The sequence below is a fragment of the Rhamphochromis longiceps genome, linkage group LG18, assembly GCF_057381845.1.
Source record: "Rhamphochromis longiceps isolate RC_006_pf linkage group LG18, R_longiceps_female_GT1.1, whole genome shotgun sequence".
Classification (NCBI taxonomy): Eukaryota; Metazoa; Chordata; class Actinopteri; order Cichliformes; family Cichlidae; genus Rhamphochromis; species Rhamphochromis longiceps.
Genome location: NC_140574.1, coordinates 18580856 through 18599816, shown reverse-complemented (window position 1 = coordinate 18599816; position 18961 = coordinate 18580856). Strand labels below are relative to the sequence as shown.

General features: G+C 43.6%; 1 protein-coding gene across 2 annotated transcripts in view; it reads right to left on the bottom strand.

Moving 5' to 3' along the window:
* LOC146648084 (zinc finger protein 521-like) overlaps positions 1-18961 on the bottom strand; it is an 89349-nt gene that overhangs the window by 36767 nt on the left and 33621 nt on the right. For both annotated transcript variants that reach the window (XM_085388052.1, XM_085388053.1), the window contains exons 4-5: positions 9016-12527; positions 8796-8880 (exon numbers count right to left, since the gene is read on the bottom strand). In XM_085388052.1, the coding sequence (XP_085244178.1) occupies positions 8796-8880; positions 9016-12527 (3597 nt within the window). The remainder of the gene's footprint in view (positions 1-8795; positions 8881-9015; positions 12528-18961) is intronic.

Genomic DNA, 18961 nt, shown 5'->3' with positions numbered 1-18961 from the left:
AGTTTAATGCAAACAAATTTAGTATTAGTGTAGTGCCTCTAAAATGGGCTGAAACACGATTTAATGCCACTTAAGAATTAAAGGATATAATTCCCCATATTACTATTTATTTAATATGTATATATAAGACAGGGGATGCACACAGTCACGGTCAAGCCCGAAACATAGCCCGTTCCATTACACTTTTTAACATCATCCCACATAACACAATTCATCTCCTCCAATTTTATGTTCTGAGCCATCCCTCCGCTAGTTCAGCAGAGTGCAGAAAGGGAGGTAGGTGTGACCTCCACTGACCCTGAAACCTCTGGACAGGTGGGCGGTGGCCTATGTGCACTGTCCATTTTGGCAGCAGCTCACTTCCCTCCCCCGGCAGGTAGCTCGGGCCATGATGAGCAGCTGGGTCGCAAACACTAAGCACATTAATATCTTCTTAATGATAATAATCATTATGGCATAAGCACCTTCCCCAAAGTGGGAAAGCACACGAAATGTGCCAGAGTAGCATCGTCGTTAAGGTAAAAAAAAAAAAAAAAAGACAAGAAAACCTGAGATGAAATGACTCTTTTAATGGGCAGCAACTTACAGCCACCAGGATAACGCAGACACTAATGTAATAATGTGATAATGAGATACACCGATGACATTAGGGAGACCAAAAACTCAATGAAACCAGTGTGAATTGCTGCATGAAATCTGCACTTGAAACTGGCTTTGACACAATTATCAAATCAGATATAGATATCGTTGCATGTTAAATACACAGCGCATATATAAAAGTGACGTTATCAGAGAGCTACATGCATGCTTTAATTAGTACAAGCTACTTCTTTATGCCTCACATGCTTTTTTTTCTGGAGTTAGTGGTGCACTTTACCACCTTGTCTCTGCATGGCTTTTGGAATCCATGCTGCATTTCCCATATACTCGCCTCATTTAATATAACTGTCAGTATTCACCTATCATAGGCCATTATCTGTCTCATCCGCGTTCATTATTGAAGCTAATGATCTGTTGTCCTCTCTGCTCCCCATTGAAGGAGGACTACATTAAAAGTCTCTTACTAACTTAATTAGTAATTATAAATGTTAAAAGATTAATCAGCGAGTGAGTGGCTTAAGGTTTACGTCTCTAGGCAGCAGTGGGACGAATGGAGAGACAAAGAGGCCATGTCGCTTCAGTGTTCACACTCCACTGTCATGCGAGAAATGAAACAAGGTATCTGTAAAAGGAAATTGGAAGTGTGACCATTTTTCTTTTTTTAAAATTCACTTTTAATGAGCATGTTTGCGTATGCAAAGAAGTATGGCAAACAACGTGCTAGCTCGTGTGTTTTTAGCCCTCGTCTTTAAGCGACAACTGTTTCAGATAAACATAGCATTTCCTTTCTATAATCTGCAAGCACCACTCTAGAAGATATAATGCTGTTACAGGAAGCAGCATTTAATATGGTAACCTATGATGCATGCGGTACTCACATTATCTCTTTCTAACAAGATGGAAATAGATCCGCTTAATTAAATCCTGGGTGTACACTAATTCCTTACTAAATCTGCACCTCTCTGACAATTCTACATCAGCAACACCGCGCACTCAAGTAAACATATAAGCACTGATATCAACATTAAACCTTAATAACGCATAAGGCTTTCATCCAGGGAGTTCCTGTGTGATTTCCATTAATGTGAGGGGAATCGCCCAGGACCATCTCCCTGTTTTCCGGAGTGTGTTGATGCTCAAGCCGGGGGGTTCGAGAGGAAAACAAAAAGGAGCGTTAGCTGTGCTTAGTTGTGGGATGGCGGAGTTGCTAAATTTCTTGTCTGAACTTGAGCCACACTCGCGAGAGAAGCTATACTTTTATTTACTTCGCCGCTTCGGTCAAAGGAGACGGAAAACACTCATATATAATGGAGACGGGGAAACATTTCGCATTTAGCTCTGCCCTCAATCCCATGGAGGAGAATTGCTGGTGCTCTGACTGTTGAAGTCTTATCACACAAGACACGCAGAGTGGGGTGATAGTGGGGAGGCTGGCGGGTGGCCTGCAGCACCTGAAACCTATTAGAGAGTTTTGGAACATTCCACAGGGTTCTTCCACTTTGGCCAGAGGGCATCATAAAGGTCCTCGCAAAGAAGGTTCATGCGACTCAGATGCTGACAAACAGCCAGCAAGGTGAAACACTAAAAACTGGATATGGGAGAGTTTGATGAAGAAAAAAAAACTGTGTTATGTTGCTGTGTTTAGGAAGAAAACATGAGTCTTTTAAAGTCCAAAATGGTCTACATTTTCTGCACTTATATTCAGAAGGAGTTTGCCTCCATAAAAGAGCTGATTAAACACATTTACTGTTGGCAAGCAAAGCGAAACTTTTGTCAACTTTTTATCAAATGGTTTGCCATCTGGATTTAAAGCAGTAGGGGCCCAATAGTGTGCTGATAGTAAAAATAAACATGCATAAACACAGACATAGCTTACTGCCAAATTTCTTGACTGCAGCCTTGCCTTTCATATATATATATATATATATATATATATATATATATATATATATATATGCTGTGAGGAAAGAAAGATATATATATATAGATATATATATAGATATATGTGCGTGTGTGTGTTTTAGTGGTACCAATGCCCATCACTTTGGCTGGATTTGTGTCCATGCCTCAGTGTTATGCTCACTGGGTTTAGCTCTATGGGTGTCTGTGGCCTCTCCTCTGGCCGCCCGTGTCCATTTGCTCTGCGGGTATGGCAGGCCTGAGCTGACAGATGGCCGCCCCTCTCCATTCCGCTCCAGAGTAACACAGTAACTGGTTTTTCCTCCGCCGTTGACCTTGCCACAGCCAGCCAGCAATCCAGGCTGGCACTCGGCCTGTCGAACAGGAGGGTAATGAAGTCCAGCGCTGCTCACATGATTATTAAGGCTTTGACGCTGGGGGGCCTTTCAGAACCCTATTCCCCTCCCCGCTCCTCCCCTGTCTACCATTCACACAGCCAAAGTTTGATGAGGATAGTCATTTGTTACATGGTACTTTGGAAAACCACCATTGTGGTCCATAAAGCTAAAACTTTTTTGCGGCACTCTTTTGTTCTCTGTTTGTTTTCTAAAACAAACCTCTCTACACCTATGAAGCTTGCTTAATAACAGCTTTGAGAACAACACTGGAAGCCATTTCTATTCAGCAGCATATGATAGCTACAGAATGACATTCCAAAAATACGCCAGGTAAGAGCCCCTACACAAAGTTAGGTCATATCTATCACACTACTGTTGGTGCTGACAACCTCTAAAAGCAGTGCAGTTCAGTGGTTGCACTCCACTTCATTCTCACTGCAAGTCTCCCTTACCACAAGCATCTCTAGGCACGCCTGGAACCCAGGTCCCATCAGGGCCAGAGTGGGATTTGAGAGGTGTAGGTTGCAGATCTGACCTTTACTAAGGCAGGACTGTCTGTTTGCACTTCTCCCATAAGCCCCCCTCCAGTCAGACTGCTAAGCAACCCCAGCAGACCAGGGGTGTGCATGCACCTCCGGCCTTGGTGACATCTTAGAGACCATGGGGAGGTGGAGTAATGCAGAGGTTAATTCTGATCATCCAGTATTTATGGGCTTCACTTCAGAACAAGGGTTGGCATTAACACTCTAAAGGAGACATCTCTCCTGTATATCAATAAAACATAACAGAAGGACAGGGAGAGCCTACCTTTATTCAGGTCGCTAAAGTCCTTAACTAAGCCTAGGATGGGAAAATTGGAAAAATATGCCAGTGAATGTCTTTAAATTCAAGGTATTTAAATCTAAATGCTCCTTTTGAACTACTATTAGTCCCGTACAACGATTAACTCAACAACTGAGCAGATTTCAGCCAATCACTGGCAGGAATTTGCCCCAAGTCACCATGGTGACATCAACCTACCAATTGCGATGCAGTCAGGGGCAGCAAGAGTTCGCCCAGAGTTTGTACAAACAGGCTGTATGAACTGAGAGCATCAGATATTTTCTCACATGTTGGCCTAGTCTGTGAGGTGTGGGGAAATGTCAGGAAAATCAATAGATAAGGACCACATCAGACTGAGCTTGTCTGGCCTAGCAACAGAGCATCCCCATGGTGATGTCAATTACCTCTGCTTTACAACAAAAACACCAGGAAGAGCAAAACAGTCTCTGCAATGCTGTTAAACTTTTAATACAGTCTCCTGGTTACATTGAGGAATTTGTAAAGAAAAAAAGAAAGAAAGAAAAAAAAAGCCCAACTTTTTCTTGTTTCCCATCCAGACAGGTAAGTAACACAGTGGGTGCGAAAATCTTATTGATAGCTCTTTTTTATGCAGCTCGCTCTGATTTCTATTCTCCTCATGGACCCCACATTAGTCAGGGAGAGGTATAATGTAACGAGCAGTAAGGTGCGCATAATTGCATATTAGCAGCAACACACTTGGCTGCACGGGAGGTGACTATGCTAACGAACAGAGAGGCGTTATTAATCACCAATTAATAAAAGCCGGCAGATATCACGCTCAGCATAAGGCATGCATGGTTTCCTTTGTTTCCAATGGCTGGTCCAAACCTGTTCTCTTATTTATTTCATAAGATTGATCCTGTTCCTCTGCTGTGTTGTTTATTGAGTTCTGACTCTGATTTAGCCCCCTAGGAGTCAAATGAGGAGTGTTTGGTCATGTTTGTTAACAGATTACATGTGTATGTGCTCTATGAATGAGCTCTAGAAACGGAGGGAACACCATCAGACGCACCTAATCAAAGAGGATTATAGGAAAAGAAACAAAGAATGAAAATACCACATTCTGCTTATGTATCAAGAGGGAAAAAAAGCACTTAATGGGGTAGTAAATGTGTTTCCACCAGGGCAGAGACAGTGATGGAGACCATATAATCAACATACACTGGCCAAGCTGCTCTAGGGGCCCAAGACAAGAGGATATGTGTCAAGGATAATTTGCGGCCCTTAGCAAGAAACAAAACAAGGCTTTCAGCTTCAAATACTGTTACAGTGTGCCTCCTGTCGGTTCTTCCAATAACAGCCAACACAGTGTGTTTTGCCAGGATGGAGCTCAGTTAATATGAAAATGCAAACGCTAGATACTGAGACAGAGGAATATTGAGAGAGAGTGGACAGGGGGAATGAGAACGAGAGAACAGAGCGGAGGAGGAGAAACTAGAGGAGAGCTAAAGGCCTCTCACTCGCTCTCCTCTCCAGCTCTGTAACGGCCCACAGTGCCTGCTTCACACAGAGCGGCCAGCTGTACAGCAAATGTGCCTTTCCCTCTCCGCCCCCGAACCTTTCCACCCCTCCAGTGCCCCCCTTTGCCTGGGCCGACCAGGCCACTGGCTCCACTCTGAGAGAGAAGCCTCCTCCCTGACTTGGCTTCAAGCTCTGTGCTGTCACCAACCCAAAAAATCTGTAGAGGTGACCCCAAAAAACACTTTTTTGGGGGGGGGGGGGATGTGGTTTGGTTTGTTTGTTTACAGTTGTCCTTCTCAGTACTGCCACCTTGGCAGTAGCTACTTGGAAAGGACAGAAGTGAGATGAGAATGAGATTGAAAGCAGATATCACAAAAAAAGCTAAACCCTCTTTCACCTTCAGAACCCTTTAAGACAGAGCCCATGCTTCAAAACATGTCAGGGCTCTGAAAATCCACACAGGGACATTTGAAACAGTGCGATAAATGGGCCAAACGTGCCCCCCATGAGGCTCCAAATGTCATAGTTTACACTGGGGTCAAAGTGAAGCAATGGGGTGGCATGATGGCATGCTGATAAAACCAAACAGGCTTTTGTGTCAGTGAAGGACCTTCAAAGGTCCTCTTAAAAAAAAAAGAAAAGAAAAAAAATGAACGGGGACTACTATTTACATTTTTTTTTTTGCAATGCAGTTATTACATCTCAAAATGAGAAATTTTTATTCACGAAGAGGCCTTTCTTCTAATCTCAAAGAAAAACAGAAATTTAAAGAATTGATAGTGACTGCGACAGCTGAAAGCTGTATAAATCTGTGTGTCTCTGGAGAAAAATCGGACACCCTCAATTCTGTAAGTGTGCCATGCCAAAAAAACTCTAAACTAAAGAGTGGCCAGCTGTCTTCTGGCCTGCTATTAAATTGCTCCTTGGATGGTGGCGATATCATTTTTTTCTCCATAGGAGTATCACACCAGGTCCCCAAACAGAGCGACCAGCTGTACAGCAAATGTGTACTGATCCATCTGGGCCCTAGCAGGCTGCAGCCTCCATCTTAAGACACGTGGGGCCGTTCACAGGCTTGGCTGGGGCTGGTCCGCAACACACCCTTCTGCACCCACGGCTACCTCCGTCCCTTTCATTTACCTCCATTATCATAGTAAATGTTGAGTAGCTGAGCACCAGAGCTGCCCTTTATGTCTGAACCAGGAGCGTCATCATCTGAGTGTAATATCCATGCATCAAAATGTGCTGGCAGTCGGACAGAAGAGGCAGCCGCGACCACTTCGGCCTGATGGGAGGAGGTAAGGGGTGGAGGCTCATTGCGCCGGGTTTGAGGGAGACTATTGTATTACAAAGGCAGCTAATGTGGACTCGTCTGGGTGAGATGGGCTCAGGTTTTGTTGTTCCATACACTTAGCACTATGGTTATGTCACGGCACATCACTATATATAGAGTTATCAGTGTGAACTGACACCATGGAGCGGGGCATGGATGAAAACAACACCCCTATGAATCCAGCGTCTGCTCCATTACCTACGCTAATAACGCTGACAGCTGAGCGGAGATGACCCCAGCCCCCTGTTTCCCCTCTCCTGTGCAGATGGTCATTAAAAGGAGAAAGTGTCCCTTTTTTTTCTGTCGAAAAGATATTTAGAGCTTTTCCAAATGTGCATTTTTTGGGGGGTTGTTTTTGGCCCAAATTGGCTCTTCAGTGATTAAAGTGTGGGTTGAATTTAACCATGCTCCAAATTAAACAGAGCAATTTTTCAGAGGGTACGTAAAAGAACAAGATCAGCGCTTGAAACACGGCTCACATGTCGTACCTCACGCCTTGTCCATTAAACACATTTCCTTAACTTTACTTCATTCTGCTCTGTTTTCCTCTTGTTTGTTTGACAACTTCACATTACAATGAGTTTTGTTTTCTCCTTATTTTAGAGATCACAAAGCAAACGTATCTAACAGAAACCCTTTTGAGAAGTCAGATGAAACCCGTGATCATGTTGAATACAAAGCGATGGCATATCAGAGAAGTAAGACATCAGACAATAACCCAATCACCTATCCTCCTGTTATCTTAAGCTGTCTGAATTCCACTATTACGGGGAAACTGTGTGCTTGTGCGGCTGAAAAACATAAAATAACCAGTAGGGGGGTTTGTTTTCTACCCTCCCAGTGTGCTCCGTGCCTGCCTTTGCGAGAGAAAGGACTAATGCTGGCATGGTACTGTATTAGGCACCCCCAGTAGACTAGTGGGTGAGCAGATCGCAAAGATGAATACAAAATACACACCTACACACTCTCAGCTCATCTCTCTCTTTTGCAAATACACCGCAGCATCAAAATCACAAATCACATGCTTCTGATTGTTTATGCACAAACAGTGGGTCCCTGATAGAATTGCCTACCGGTCCTGATAGAATTGCCCACCGTGTTTAAATTCACCTGCGCCTAGAAGCGTGTCCCAAACAGAGAGGCGGTTTGGTTCCAGATCAATGAGTCTCTCTCCCACTGAAGACAACAGATAATGCAGTGTAATGAAAGAGCCGCCAAACGAGCTGAATAAATGAATGAATAAAGGAACGTGAGACCGGAATTCAGACGCCTACTTACTGCAGGCAAGAAAACCTGTTTTCCAATTGTCTGTTCCCTATAAATTATTCTGCCTGCATACAAATGACAACCAAAAGTAGAGACATTTTGAAAATGTGGAGCTTAGTCGTACACCAGCACTCTTAGCTGAGAAATCTTGCGAAATGAAATGCAAAATTTGGAATATTTCTTTTGATATTAAACACCGAAATGGCAAATATCCATTTTTTCAGTTGATTTGACGTCATAAAAGGAGAGAGCATGAAAGTATAAAATCTAGTATGCAGATCTCAGTCATCTGAAAACAGTACTTGTGTGACAAAGTACAACAGACAAACAAACCAAAAATACATATAGAAGAACTAGAGAAATTTTTACCTTTTTTTTTTTTTCAGAAAATTGATTGATAATCTTTGGGATGATCAGAATGATCAAATCTGTTTGATATTTCAATATTTGAATAATCTGTGTATTTTATTTTCCACTACTTCAAACTACCTTAATTACAGAGTGGTTTGAAGTGGAGAAATTCAGCTTGAAGCATGCACACGGACCATATTATACCATTCACATGCATGGAGAAATGAAGCTTGTGGGTTTATGAAAGCACAACACTGGGGATGCAGTTGATGGTCAAATAAAAAAATAATTCCACCTATTTGGTGATGTGATCCAGATACTTGTGAGCCTGAATGAGACAGGGTCAAATATTTTATTACATATCACATTTATTTTTAGTATGTGATTCATCTTTAAAAAGGTAGGAAAACACTGAAATTGGGTGAATTTTTCTTAATAATTTGCACACTGCGCGGGTGAGATTTTAACACTTAAATTGCATGCCTAAAAGATATGTTGATTAAATTTACGCTAGATTTTAGAAACACTTGGGAAATTTGGACAAACATATTTGTATATATTACACAAGCACTGTATTTAATGACTCTTGTTTCTGGAGTATAACAGAAACCATAATAAATGAATCAGAAAGTGCTATCTCCTACCCAGCATGTGGTTGGCCACATGAACTTGGATGTCCCATTCACTGTAGAACACCATCTGACATTTGATGCACTGGTATGTCTTCTTCTGTAAATCAGACAACAGGGATTACAGTCAAGTGTGAATAAAAGATATATGGTAGAAATATTTGTGTCATTTGTAAATTGTAAATTCTCTGCATGTTTTCATTTACTTATTTAGTGCGAGGCTACTTAGCAATACCTCTTCAGTTTGCGATGGACTGGCTCTTGGCATGGGAGACACCTGGGGGGTCTTCAGCTGTCCACTGTTGCTGTCCCCAGACTGTTCCCGATGCACTGTCTGGACATGGTTTTGCAACTCTGCCTCAGATTCAAACTTCACATTGCAGCTGGAACATCGTGTCTTGGCTGCAGACGAGGACGACGTAGAAGAGGATGAGGACGATGAAGAAACACCTTTGCCTTTTCCATCTCCAGGGCTGAGACTCTCCCCTTGGACCCATGTGGCTGTAGTTGTTGCTGGAGTGGTGGCTCCCCCCTGCTGCTGCTGTTGCCTCCCTCCATTCACTGTTGGGCTGGAGCTCTTGGAGCCGGCAGCCGCCACACAGGACGCGCAGAGTCCATAAGGCAGTCCGTTGATGTCCAGCTTTACCAGGTCTAGTTTGGACCGGAAATCTTTTAGGCAGGAGGCACACTTGAAAAATTTTGGGGCGTGGTGTTGCTGCTGGTTTTGAGACATGGCATTGGTGCGGCCCATGGGTTGGTTTGCGGACATAGTGCCTGTCTTTTGCATGTGGAAAGTACCATGGATCTTGAGCTCCAATGTGGAGGTGACCGTCTGCATGCAAACAACACAGCGGAAACCTGTAAGGGAGTTCCTCAGGTCAGGGTGCATCTGGCAGTGCTCCAGGAAGTCCTCCTCACTATGCAGTGGCATCTTACAAATGCGGCAGCTCCCCGTGTCCAAACTCTTGCTATGGGTGACCTTGTGCTCTGTCAGGGTGAGCAATGAGGGGAAGCGCTCCCCGCAGATGGGACACATGTAGTGTTTGACAGGCCCAAGGTGGGTCTGCATATGTTCCCTCAGCCCAGCCTCAGAGAAGAAGGTACGGGAGCAAACATTGCACTTGTGGTTACCCTTGATCATCTCAGCCTTTCTTTTTATCATGGCACTCTCACCAGGGCGTATATTGTGATCTCTCAACTGGTGGTTAGTGAGCAGTGACTCCATAGTATAAGATGCCCCACATATGTCGCATCCATACATGGGCTCTGCAGTGTCCACCTCTTCCTCACTTCCATCATGGCTGTTCTGGGACTCCATCACAGATCCACCTACTGCCCCTGAACCATGGCTGTTAGTTAGGAGACCTTGTAGCTCAGCATCTTCTTTAGGCTGGCTTTCCCCACCAACTACAGTAGAACCATTGGCGCCACAGTTCTGTGACTTTCCCTCAAACACACAGTGTTTCTCCCTCAAATGTTTCTCCAAAAGAACAATGGCATGGAAAGCCTTGCTGCAGAAGCGGCAGTTATACTTCTTGCTATGGGTGGTGATGTGGCACTGCAGCTCCACTTCCGTTCCAAAGGACTCCCCGCAAAAAATGCAGCGGTGGGCACGGCCTTGGTTTTCCAGGTGGCTGTGTTTGACGTGAAGCTGCAAGTCAGTCTCATGCCTGAAGTCCCAGTTACAGGAGGTGCAGCGGTACACTTTCTTCTCGTTGCTGTGCTTCACAGCCAGGTGGAGCTGAGTAGACACTTTTGAGTCGAACACCTCTTGGCACAGAGTGCAACGAAAGAACACAAAAGTATGCATGTCGAGTAGGTGCTTCTGCAGGTCATCCACTGAAGTGAACTGCTTGTCACAGCTCTCGCAGATGTAATAAGTCGACGTAATAGTGAAGTGAATTGTCACATGCTTTAGCAGAGATTCCTGGTTGGGAAACTCCTTGTTGCACTGCGGACAGGTAAGCTGAGGCTGCAGACCATCCAGATGCGTTTTGAGGTGAGTCTGGAAAAGGTCTAAGCTTGTATACTTGGCACCACACTGGTTACATATGAACTCACTGGTGGCACGGGAGGCTGAGCTACCTTGTTTCAGCACGGCAGTTTGTTCCACAGATATTGGCGAAGAGGGGCTGAGAGTGCGGAGGGATTTCTTCCCATTGTTGATGTAGTTCAGGGCTAGTGGAATGTTCTTGTGATTCTCCTTGATGTGCTTGTTAAGCTTTAGAACACTGTTGAATATGGGGGAGTTGGTGCAGTATGAACAGGAGTACACTTCGACTATTGGCTCCTTGGGAGTTACAGCCAAGGGGGAGTCAAAGCGTAGGCTCCCCCCATCACAGTGAGTCTGGCGAACATGCTCCTCCAAGGTAGCCTCTGTCAAGAACCCCATGAAGCACTGGGGGCAGAAAAAGGCATTGCTCTCCTTGGCCACTGGACTGGGAAAGCCATGAGAGCAGCGGATGTGTTCCTGGAGGGCATTTAGGTCATTTAACACCTCGGGGCAGAAATTACACTGAAGGAGGGCATCAGGCAAGCTCGCTAACAGGGCAGCGTGATCTTCTGCATTGTGGACCTGCTTAAGATGTTCATTCAGATTTAGTAAAGAGGGCAGAACTTCCAAACAAAACTGGCAAGTGTGAGCCTGCTCTGGCTTGTCCAGATGCATGGTTCGCAGGTGAATTTGAAGCACAGCCAAACTGGAGAACACTTGCTTGTTGCAGTAGATGCAACTGTAAGAGACTTTAGGCTGCTTAGAGGAACGTCCTCCCATGTCTGAAGTGTTCTGTGCAGCCCTCTTTCTCCTTCCCCTGGTCTTGGGCACAGGTGGTGCTGTCTCCACCATTGTGGAGCTGTCAACGGAGAGGTTGGAGTCCGGAGTTGTGCTAGACACAGAGGTGTAGCCTACAGTCAGCAAGGAAGGGCTGTTACTATGGTTACTAGATTCAGGGAGCTGGTGGATGTCCATATGAGCATAGAGGTCCTCAACAGACAGAAAATGCTCTGAGCAGATAGCACAGGTGTGGCCCTTCCTATCTCTGCTGTGGGCTTGGTCAATGTGGGTCAGCAGGGTGCCCTCATCGCTGAAAGGCTCGTGGCAGTAGATGCACTGCAGGGTGGCACCCAGGCCTCCATCCTCTGATGGGGAGCACTCAGGGTGGCATTCTGCGATATGCCTTTGGAGCTCTTCTGGAACATCGAAGCCTTCCTCACACCGGCTGCATTTGCGGGTTTCTTTCAGCTTCCATTCATCAGCCCTAGAGAAACCGGAGCCCGTGCCATCTTTGCCCCTTTCGTGTACTTGCATGTGGCCGTGGAGAGAGCTGGAGGAAAGGAAGCCTCGACGGCACACAGGGCACTTGTGGGGTTTGTTGGAGGCGTGGGTTTTCATGTGGATTTTGAGGTGATCGCTGCGGGAGAAGGCAGAGTCACACTCTCCGCAGTGATACTTCTTATCACCCGTGTGTAGCTTCACGTGTCGATCTCGGCTCCGCTTGTGTTTAAACAGGCGGCTGCAAAAGGTACAGCTGAAAGGCAGCTTATCACCGTGGCTCTGCTCGTGACGCTTGAGGAAACTCAAACGACTGAAAGACTTGTCGCAGAACTGGCATGGGTACGGTAGGCCAGGGCCTCCTTCTTCCTCGCCAAAATCATAGTCCTCACAGTGTCCTGGAGAAGTCTGATCCTTACTAGAGGGAGATGATGCTGGCCAAGAACACGATGGGTCATCCTCAAGATCAGCGCCGTCTGGAGAAGAAGACAGAAAGAAATGTAGAAATGAAGGCATTGAGGGCAGGTCAGAGGGAAAAAGATGGAGGAGGAAAAATGGAGAAAGTGAATGAGTTAGAAAGGTGTTTTGTAAGCTAGTCACTATATTAGCAAGTCATTAGTCTTGAAAAGGTAGGCCACCGTGGCGTTATTTGTCATAGTAATTATAAGGTTGTGGTGTATGATTTTCAAATTCTTTGCAATGTAGACCATTTTTTCTTCAGCTGAAACAATACCTCTCCTTAGGTGTTATCTAAAAAGTTACATTAAATATGCAATTTAAAGTATAATTAGAGAAGAGAATAAGTGGAAATACTTTTACTACAATTAACCTTGTATGTGGCCATGTAATGGCTTAGCCCACTGTGACTCAAAACACAATCTCTCTGACATTTAAAGCCAACACAAGACAATGGGTCTACTCTAGGATGTAAGCCCTGCATGAGGTAAATTAGAACATTTCTATTATTCCTGAAGAATTACTTGAATATTTTTGAATAACAAGAGCCCTTGAAATGACCTTAAGACAAGAGAAAAACAGGCAAAAGCAGTTTTAAGGATGAAGGAGAAGATTAAATATGCAATTTAAACCACAGCTATGCATAGCCTTTGGGAACGCTCTGCTGCAAAACGGATGATTTTCATGAAACATAGACCCATCAGAACATCCGTCAATAGATATCAGATTATAGAATATGCATTATTACAAAATTTGTCTGTGCAGTCTGCGTTAAGCTGTGAGGCAAGTGATCGTGGATGGATGAACGTGCCATCCATGTTCTGATGCAAGGAGGGGTAGGGGGTAGGTGGCTAGTGGTGGCTTACTGTCTCGGTCAAGGACAAGCAGGTGCAGAGAATGACCAACTTTTTTTTACAATCACTTTAATGTGTTCCTATTCAAATGGCTCCAACATTCCAATCCACTGGTTCACTGTGCGGTTATATGCATGGAAAACAGAGCACCACTTTCCACAGGTTCAAAAGGTTACAGGCCACTTCTTCCCGCTGCTGAAATCTAAGTGATGTGAACTTCCTTACCTAAATAAAACAACATAATCCCAACCTCTTCAGAAAAAAAAATGTCAAAAGGCCATAACTTGGAATGGGAAAAACAAGAGGAAGCTGCAAAGATTTATGAGAGGGACGGAGGAAAAGCACGAGCTCTTTCCAGGATCCAACCTCTGTACTCTCCTTCAGCTGACAAATCTAAGTCTTTCTCTCTCTCTCCCCCTTTCTGTTGTTTTTGCTGGGAGATCTGCCCTTTGTCAGGATATCATGCCCTCTCTGAGCACTTACCCCCATCAGGGCCTATCTTCAGGAAACAGATGGGGTCGGAGGCCATTCCCTTGCCCCTCCAAACTGCTGAAAGCGGCACATTGAGAGCCCACCTCCACACCGTGGCCCTCCCGGAAACCTCCCACCCCTGGCAAGGCGCCCACTCTGTACACACATCTCACTGAAGGAGCAAACCTTGCCTGATTTACTTGCTTTATCTTTCATACATGTCTCAATGTTTTCTCTCTCTCTCTCTCTGGTTTGAGGGAGGATGGGTGACTCAGTGCTATGCCCTCCTCCACAGAGGGGGCGGATCTGCCCTATCTCATACTGCCTCTCCGGGTATAGGAGAAGAAGACAGTGCAAGAAGAATGACCCCAGCCAATGCCTTACAGTCAAACGTATTGGCTTTGAGACAATAGTATAAAACAAACAAATAAATGGTTCTGTATACAAGGCTAAATGAAATTCTGCTGTCTTAAATGAGGATGTCTTGATGCCTTGAGACATTACTAAGCTGTCAGGACAATCTCATTCCATTCTCGTTGTTTGTTTGCTCAGTGTATATTATTTATTTAGGGCCTTACGGTGATGACATATATAGAGTAATATCTGATTCATATATATGGAAGTTGCAATGAAGGGTTTTGAATAAGTAGCTATGTTAAAATTTGTGTCTGGATAGCAAATATAACACAGTTAGTAATAATGCATCATTTGATTTCACGTTGGACTGCATAGGGTATAGTCACACTGGCCAACAAATACGTTATAGCCATGCTGTAACCAGTAGACAAAGGTTCTCCTTTTGTGCTTCTTCACCTATTTTTTCTGGTGAGTCGATAGATAAAACTATAGAACTGCAGGAGTTTTACTGTGTACCGCTCACCCCCACCCAACCTCACACCAAACACACGCGCACACAGAGCAAGAGCACACTTGTGTGCATACACTGACAAGAATATACATGTGCACACATAGCATGTACACATAGAATACACAGATACAAGTCCAATGGCCGAAGCAAGTGTGTGAACAACTGCAGATGAAAGAGCAATCTTCCTCAGGAGACCTCAAGAGGAAAAAGAGAGAGAGACTTGTTTTTTTTTCCTTCTTCACCCAGACAAGAAATGCCCAGGCCTCAGCAGCAGCCTGAGTAAATAAAAGAACGGGCCTTACTTCCCTGTCTCTCGGGCCGGGGGCCTGTGCACGCCAGCACTCTCTGTGCCGCTGCCAAAGGGGATGCTGGGGCCTGAAAAACTACACCCTGCAGCTGAAGGGCTGTCTTTGTTGGTCTGCCAAGGCCTTCCTGAGCATCCTCCAGCCAACAGCCTGTCACGTCCTGGGAGGAAGACCTCCATCTTAAGGCCTGTCCCTCTCTGGGAGTTCTGTCCCTACCCCCCTCCCTCCTTTTTTTTAATGTCTCCTATATGGAACAAAACAACCTCATTTGGAGTTCCCCTATAGGGAATGGCACAAAATGTGCCACTGCCACATTTACCAGAAAGATAAACATTAAAGTCGAAGCTAAAGTAACTAAGAACTTCTTAAAAGTCACAAAAATATAACTTGGCCTGTGAAGTTCACTGATCAAAATATGCTAAATTAATAAAGACGTTTTCTGTTCTATACAAATTATGTTTTCTTTTTTTTTTTTCCTGGTACTGCAGAAGTAACCACTGAGAATTCCCAATTCACACGCAGGTCTCAGTTTCCTCTAAGCCAGTCTGAACTGCCTTTTGTGCAGCACTTCCTCTGTGTTCATTTATAGCACCCTTTCCCAAAGTAAATACCCCTGTTCAAATAAGATCCCTAATGCTGGGAACAGGTACGCTTACCATTTTTCTGCACAGCAGAATAGCTTTCCAAGCCCCTGAAGAATCTTTTATTTATGCAATTAATGCATTTGAAAATTAGCATGCATAAATATTTTTTGAGAGCAAGTCATTAATTTTCATGATGACATTGTTTCCCTTTGGACTTTAACACATATGGTGGCAAACTGTGTCTATGTTTTAAAAGCTAAATGATACAAAAATGTTTAAAGAATAATGTCTGTTGATTTCTTTGTAGACAAATACTATTGGGTCTCAGTATAATTTGAGCGTAAGAGTTTAAAAGAAGGCAACAAAGACGGATTTTCACATAAACTGTTCTTCAAATGTATGGCTGTATGCTGTGCTTAGCAGTGGCCCAATAAATAAAATATCCAAGTTATTGATATTAAAATCTAATAAAGCTCCTTTCCGTTAGAGACTGCAAAAAGGGAAACAAAGGTATACATTAAAGTTCAACTGGCAGGAAAAAAAATTTAAAATGGGATTATAAAAATATTTTAATGGCCTTTAAGTATTTGTAACAGGAATGAGTGCACACAAATGTAACTGAGTCTCTTGTTAAATGTAATTGAGATAAAGCATGGGTGCTTGGTTTGACATTTGGTATAATATTTAATGCTTTTGCATGTATATCCTAAAAAACTGCATCTTGCTTTGCAAAAGCATTTTATTGCTTTCATACACATGCACATAGATGTCTCGCTTTTTAAAGATAATTATGAAATGTCTCATACAATATGAAACAACTGAGCAAAAACAGCTACATCTGTATTTAAGCTGATTTTGTGCAGAGCTTTTAAAATACTGAAAATATCCTTGGTTATTTTATTCCAGCTGGCTCAAAATACAAACCATGCCTCAGTTGACCAAACATTTTTTTAGAGGTGTTTTTTTGGGGGGGGAATTTATTTTTTATTTTTTTTGTATCTACACTTTTTTAGTCCACATTATGAAAAGTACAAAAAAAAAAAAGCAATAAAAAAAGCAATTATCTACCTTTTTTTGTGTTTCAGAAAATGTAATTTTTGCAGTTACACCCTCTTTAAACCTTTCAGGGACCGCATCATTTGGGAACAACTCACTTCTGGTGCCCAGACCTTCGTGTCTGAGGCACTGGAAGCTGTTCATGATGCCTTATCACTGTCTGACAGCAACAGAGTACATCTCCTCTATTTAGGAAGCCAAACTCTTATCCAGGTCCAGGACCTTATCTTATCAGAAAAAATGTTTCCCCCCCCCCCATCACTCATCTGCCACTTCTATAACAAGCTAGACTTTGTTCAAAAGCCATTCTAGTGAAGCAAAGCATGGCCAGGCTTTCAGTCGCCAAACCTTATCTTCCTGTGTGTTGTACCAGAGATCTGTACATAGTGGTTGTCATAAGAGATGTGTTTGTGTGAGTGTATTTGTGGCACATTGGGGATTGGGGATTCATTGAATAAACAAAAAGCTGACAACTTGTCTGATGTAACACCGTGACCCCACTTCATATTCAGAGAGGGGATCTTTTTACAGTTACTGGGAAAAGTAGTGAGCCTTTCCCATGAGATGATGCATGTGTCATCTCAACACTTTTCCCTGTTCTGATGTCCAAATAGCAGTGCGTGTCTGAACAACACGTATTCATGTACGCCGCTTTGTGACACAATCACTTAAGATCTAATAGAAGAAGTGGTGTAATATACATATATATATATATTTTTTCTATATTAGCGCTCTTTTTCCTGACAGAGAAGCAGGATGAGGTGGGCAAGGATAGCTTTTTCTTTTCTTTTTTTTTCTTTTTTTTTTTTTTCGGGGGGGACTAATTCCAGTCAGATGAACAAATGACTCAGTTGATTCAGGACAGAGAGCTCAGAGGACACAGAGCTATTGGAAGAGGCCCAGTGCTGGGCTTTACTCACAGTAGTCCTGCTACATCCCTGTTTTAAGACATCAAATCCAGTCAAAATGAAGCACTGATAATTCCCAGTAGCTGTCAACAAAAGTACCAGGTGGCTTGATGTGGCTTTTTGCACCATGCAGCTGATTAACACACACAAATAAGCACAAGCACAGCTAGTTAAAGAGGCTGCTTTTTCACCACTTTTTCCCCAACCTCAGACATTGTGTTGTGTATGTGTGTGTGTGGGTACTAGTGTTGTGTGTATACTGGGTTTGTCTCTCTCTTTTCCTCTTTTTTTTTTTCTTAGCAAACACAATATGTTTTTACACATCGCTGAGAAATGTCAGGTCCCTCTCCCCCCTTGCTACAGATCAATCAAATCCACTATGCTACAGGATGAGAAGGAGGGGTGGTGGGAGACGGCTGGAGGATCAGCGAACAAGGATGCTGTCTTTTACTGGACAAGGTAGAAAAACATTAGATGGAATAAGGATTCACTTCCCGCGGTTTCATCAGTGCCGTAGCAGCAAGTTACTCTGGCCTAACATCATGGACATGCGCAACACAACACATATCCACACACACACAGACACACACAAACTTGAAGGGAAAATTGCAGTCAATGGGGATTTTTTCACGCAGGGCCTGACACAAAGAGCTGGAACATCAAGCGCTGTCCTGACTCTGTGGTCTGGGTGTCCATTATTCTGGCCCTCATGGCTCTGTCTCTCAACCATGGGGAAACGGCAAACTGTCAACTACTTTGTCCACATTACCCACGTCCCCCAGCTCAGACAGGAGCACTTGGTCACTGTCCCAGAAATCACAGCGCCCCAGTGGCAACACAGGAAAGTTAGACAAATGGAAGGCCAGAGCAAGAAAAGTAGGGCGGCCAGTCATCCTTTACTATGCTTTTTTCTCTCTGTGACGGTGAGACACAGCCAAAGAGGAATTTTATTACTTATTGCAAAGATGTGTCACTGCAGCACTAATGCGTCTCTGCCAAAATGGACAAGCTGAATAATAATAATCAATGATAAGGTTTCTTAAAAAGAGGGAGGATGTTTAGTGCATGATCTGACTCATTGCATTTCCTGTGAAAGCTAACATCGTACCATAATCCATAACCACAGCGACTGAACTCTAAAAGCATGTCAGGGCTGTCTGTCTGCTGGATAACACATTTATCATTCTGCATACTATTAAATATCTGAAGCCAGCAACAGACTTAAAACACTTAATATTAATAGAAGATGTGAACTTATTTATGAAAATGTTTTTAATTTAATAATTTGCCGTTTGATGCTTGTAAAAATGTGAATTCACAGCATTTGCAGGGATGTCATCTTGTATCGCTATTTGGCCCTGTGTGCGCCCTGTTGTGTTTTTCTGCCAGAAAAGAAGGTGTTATAGTA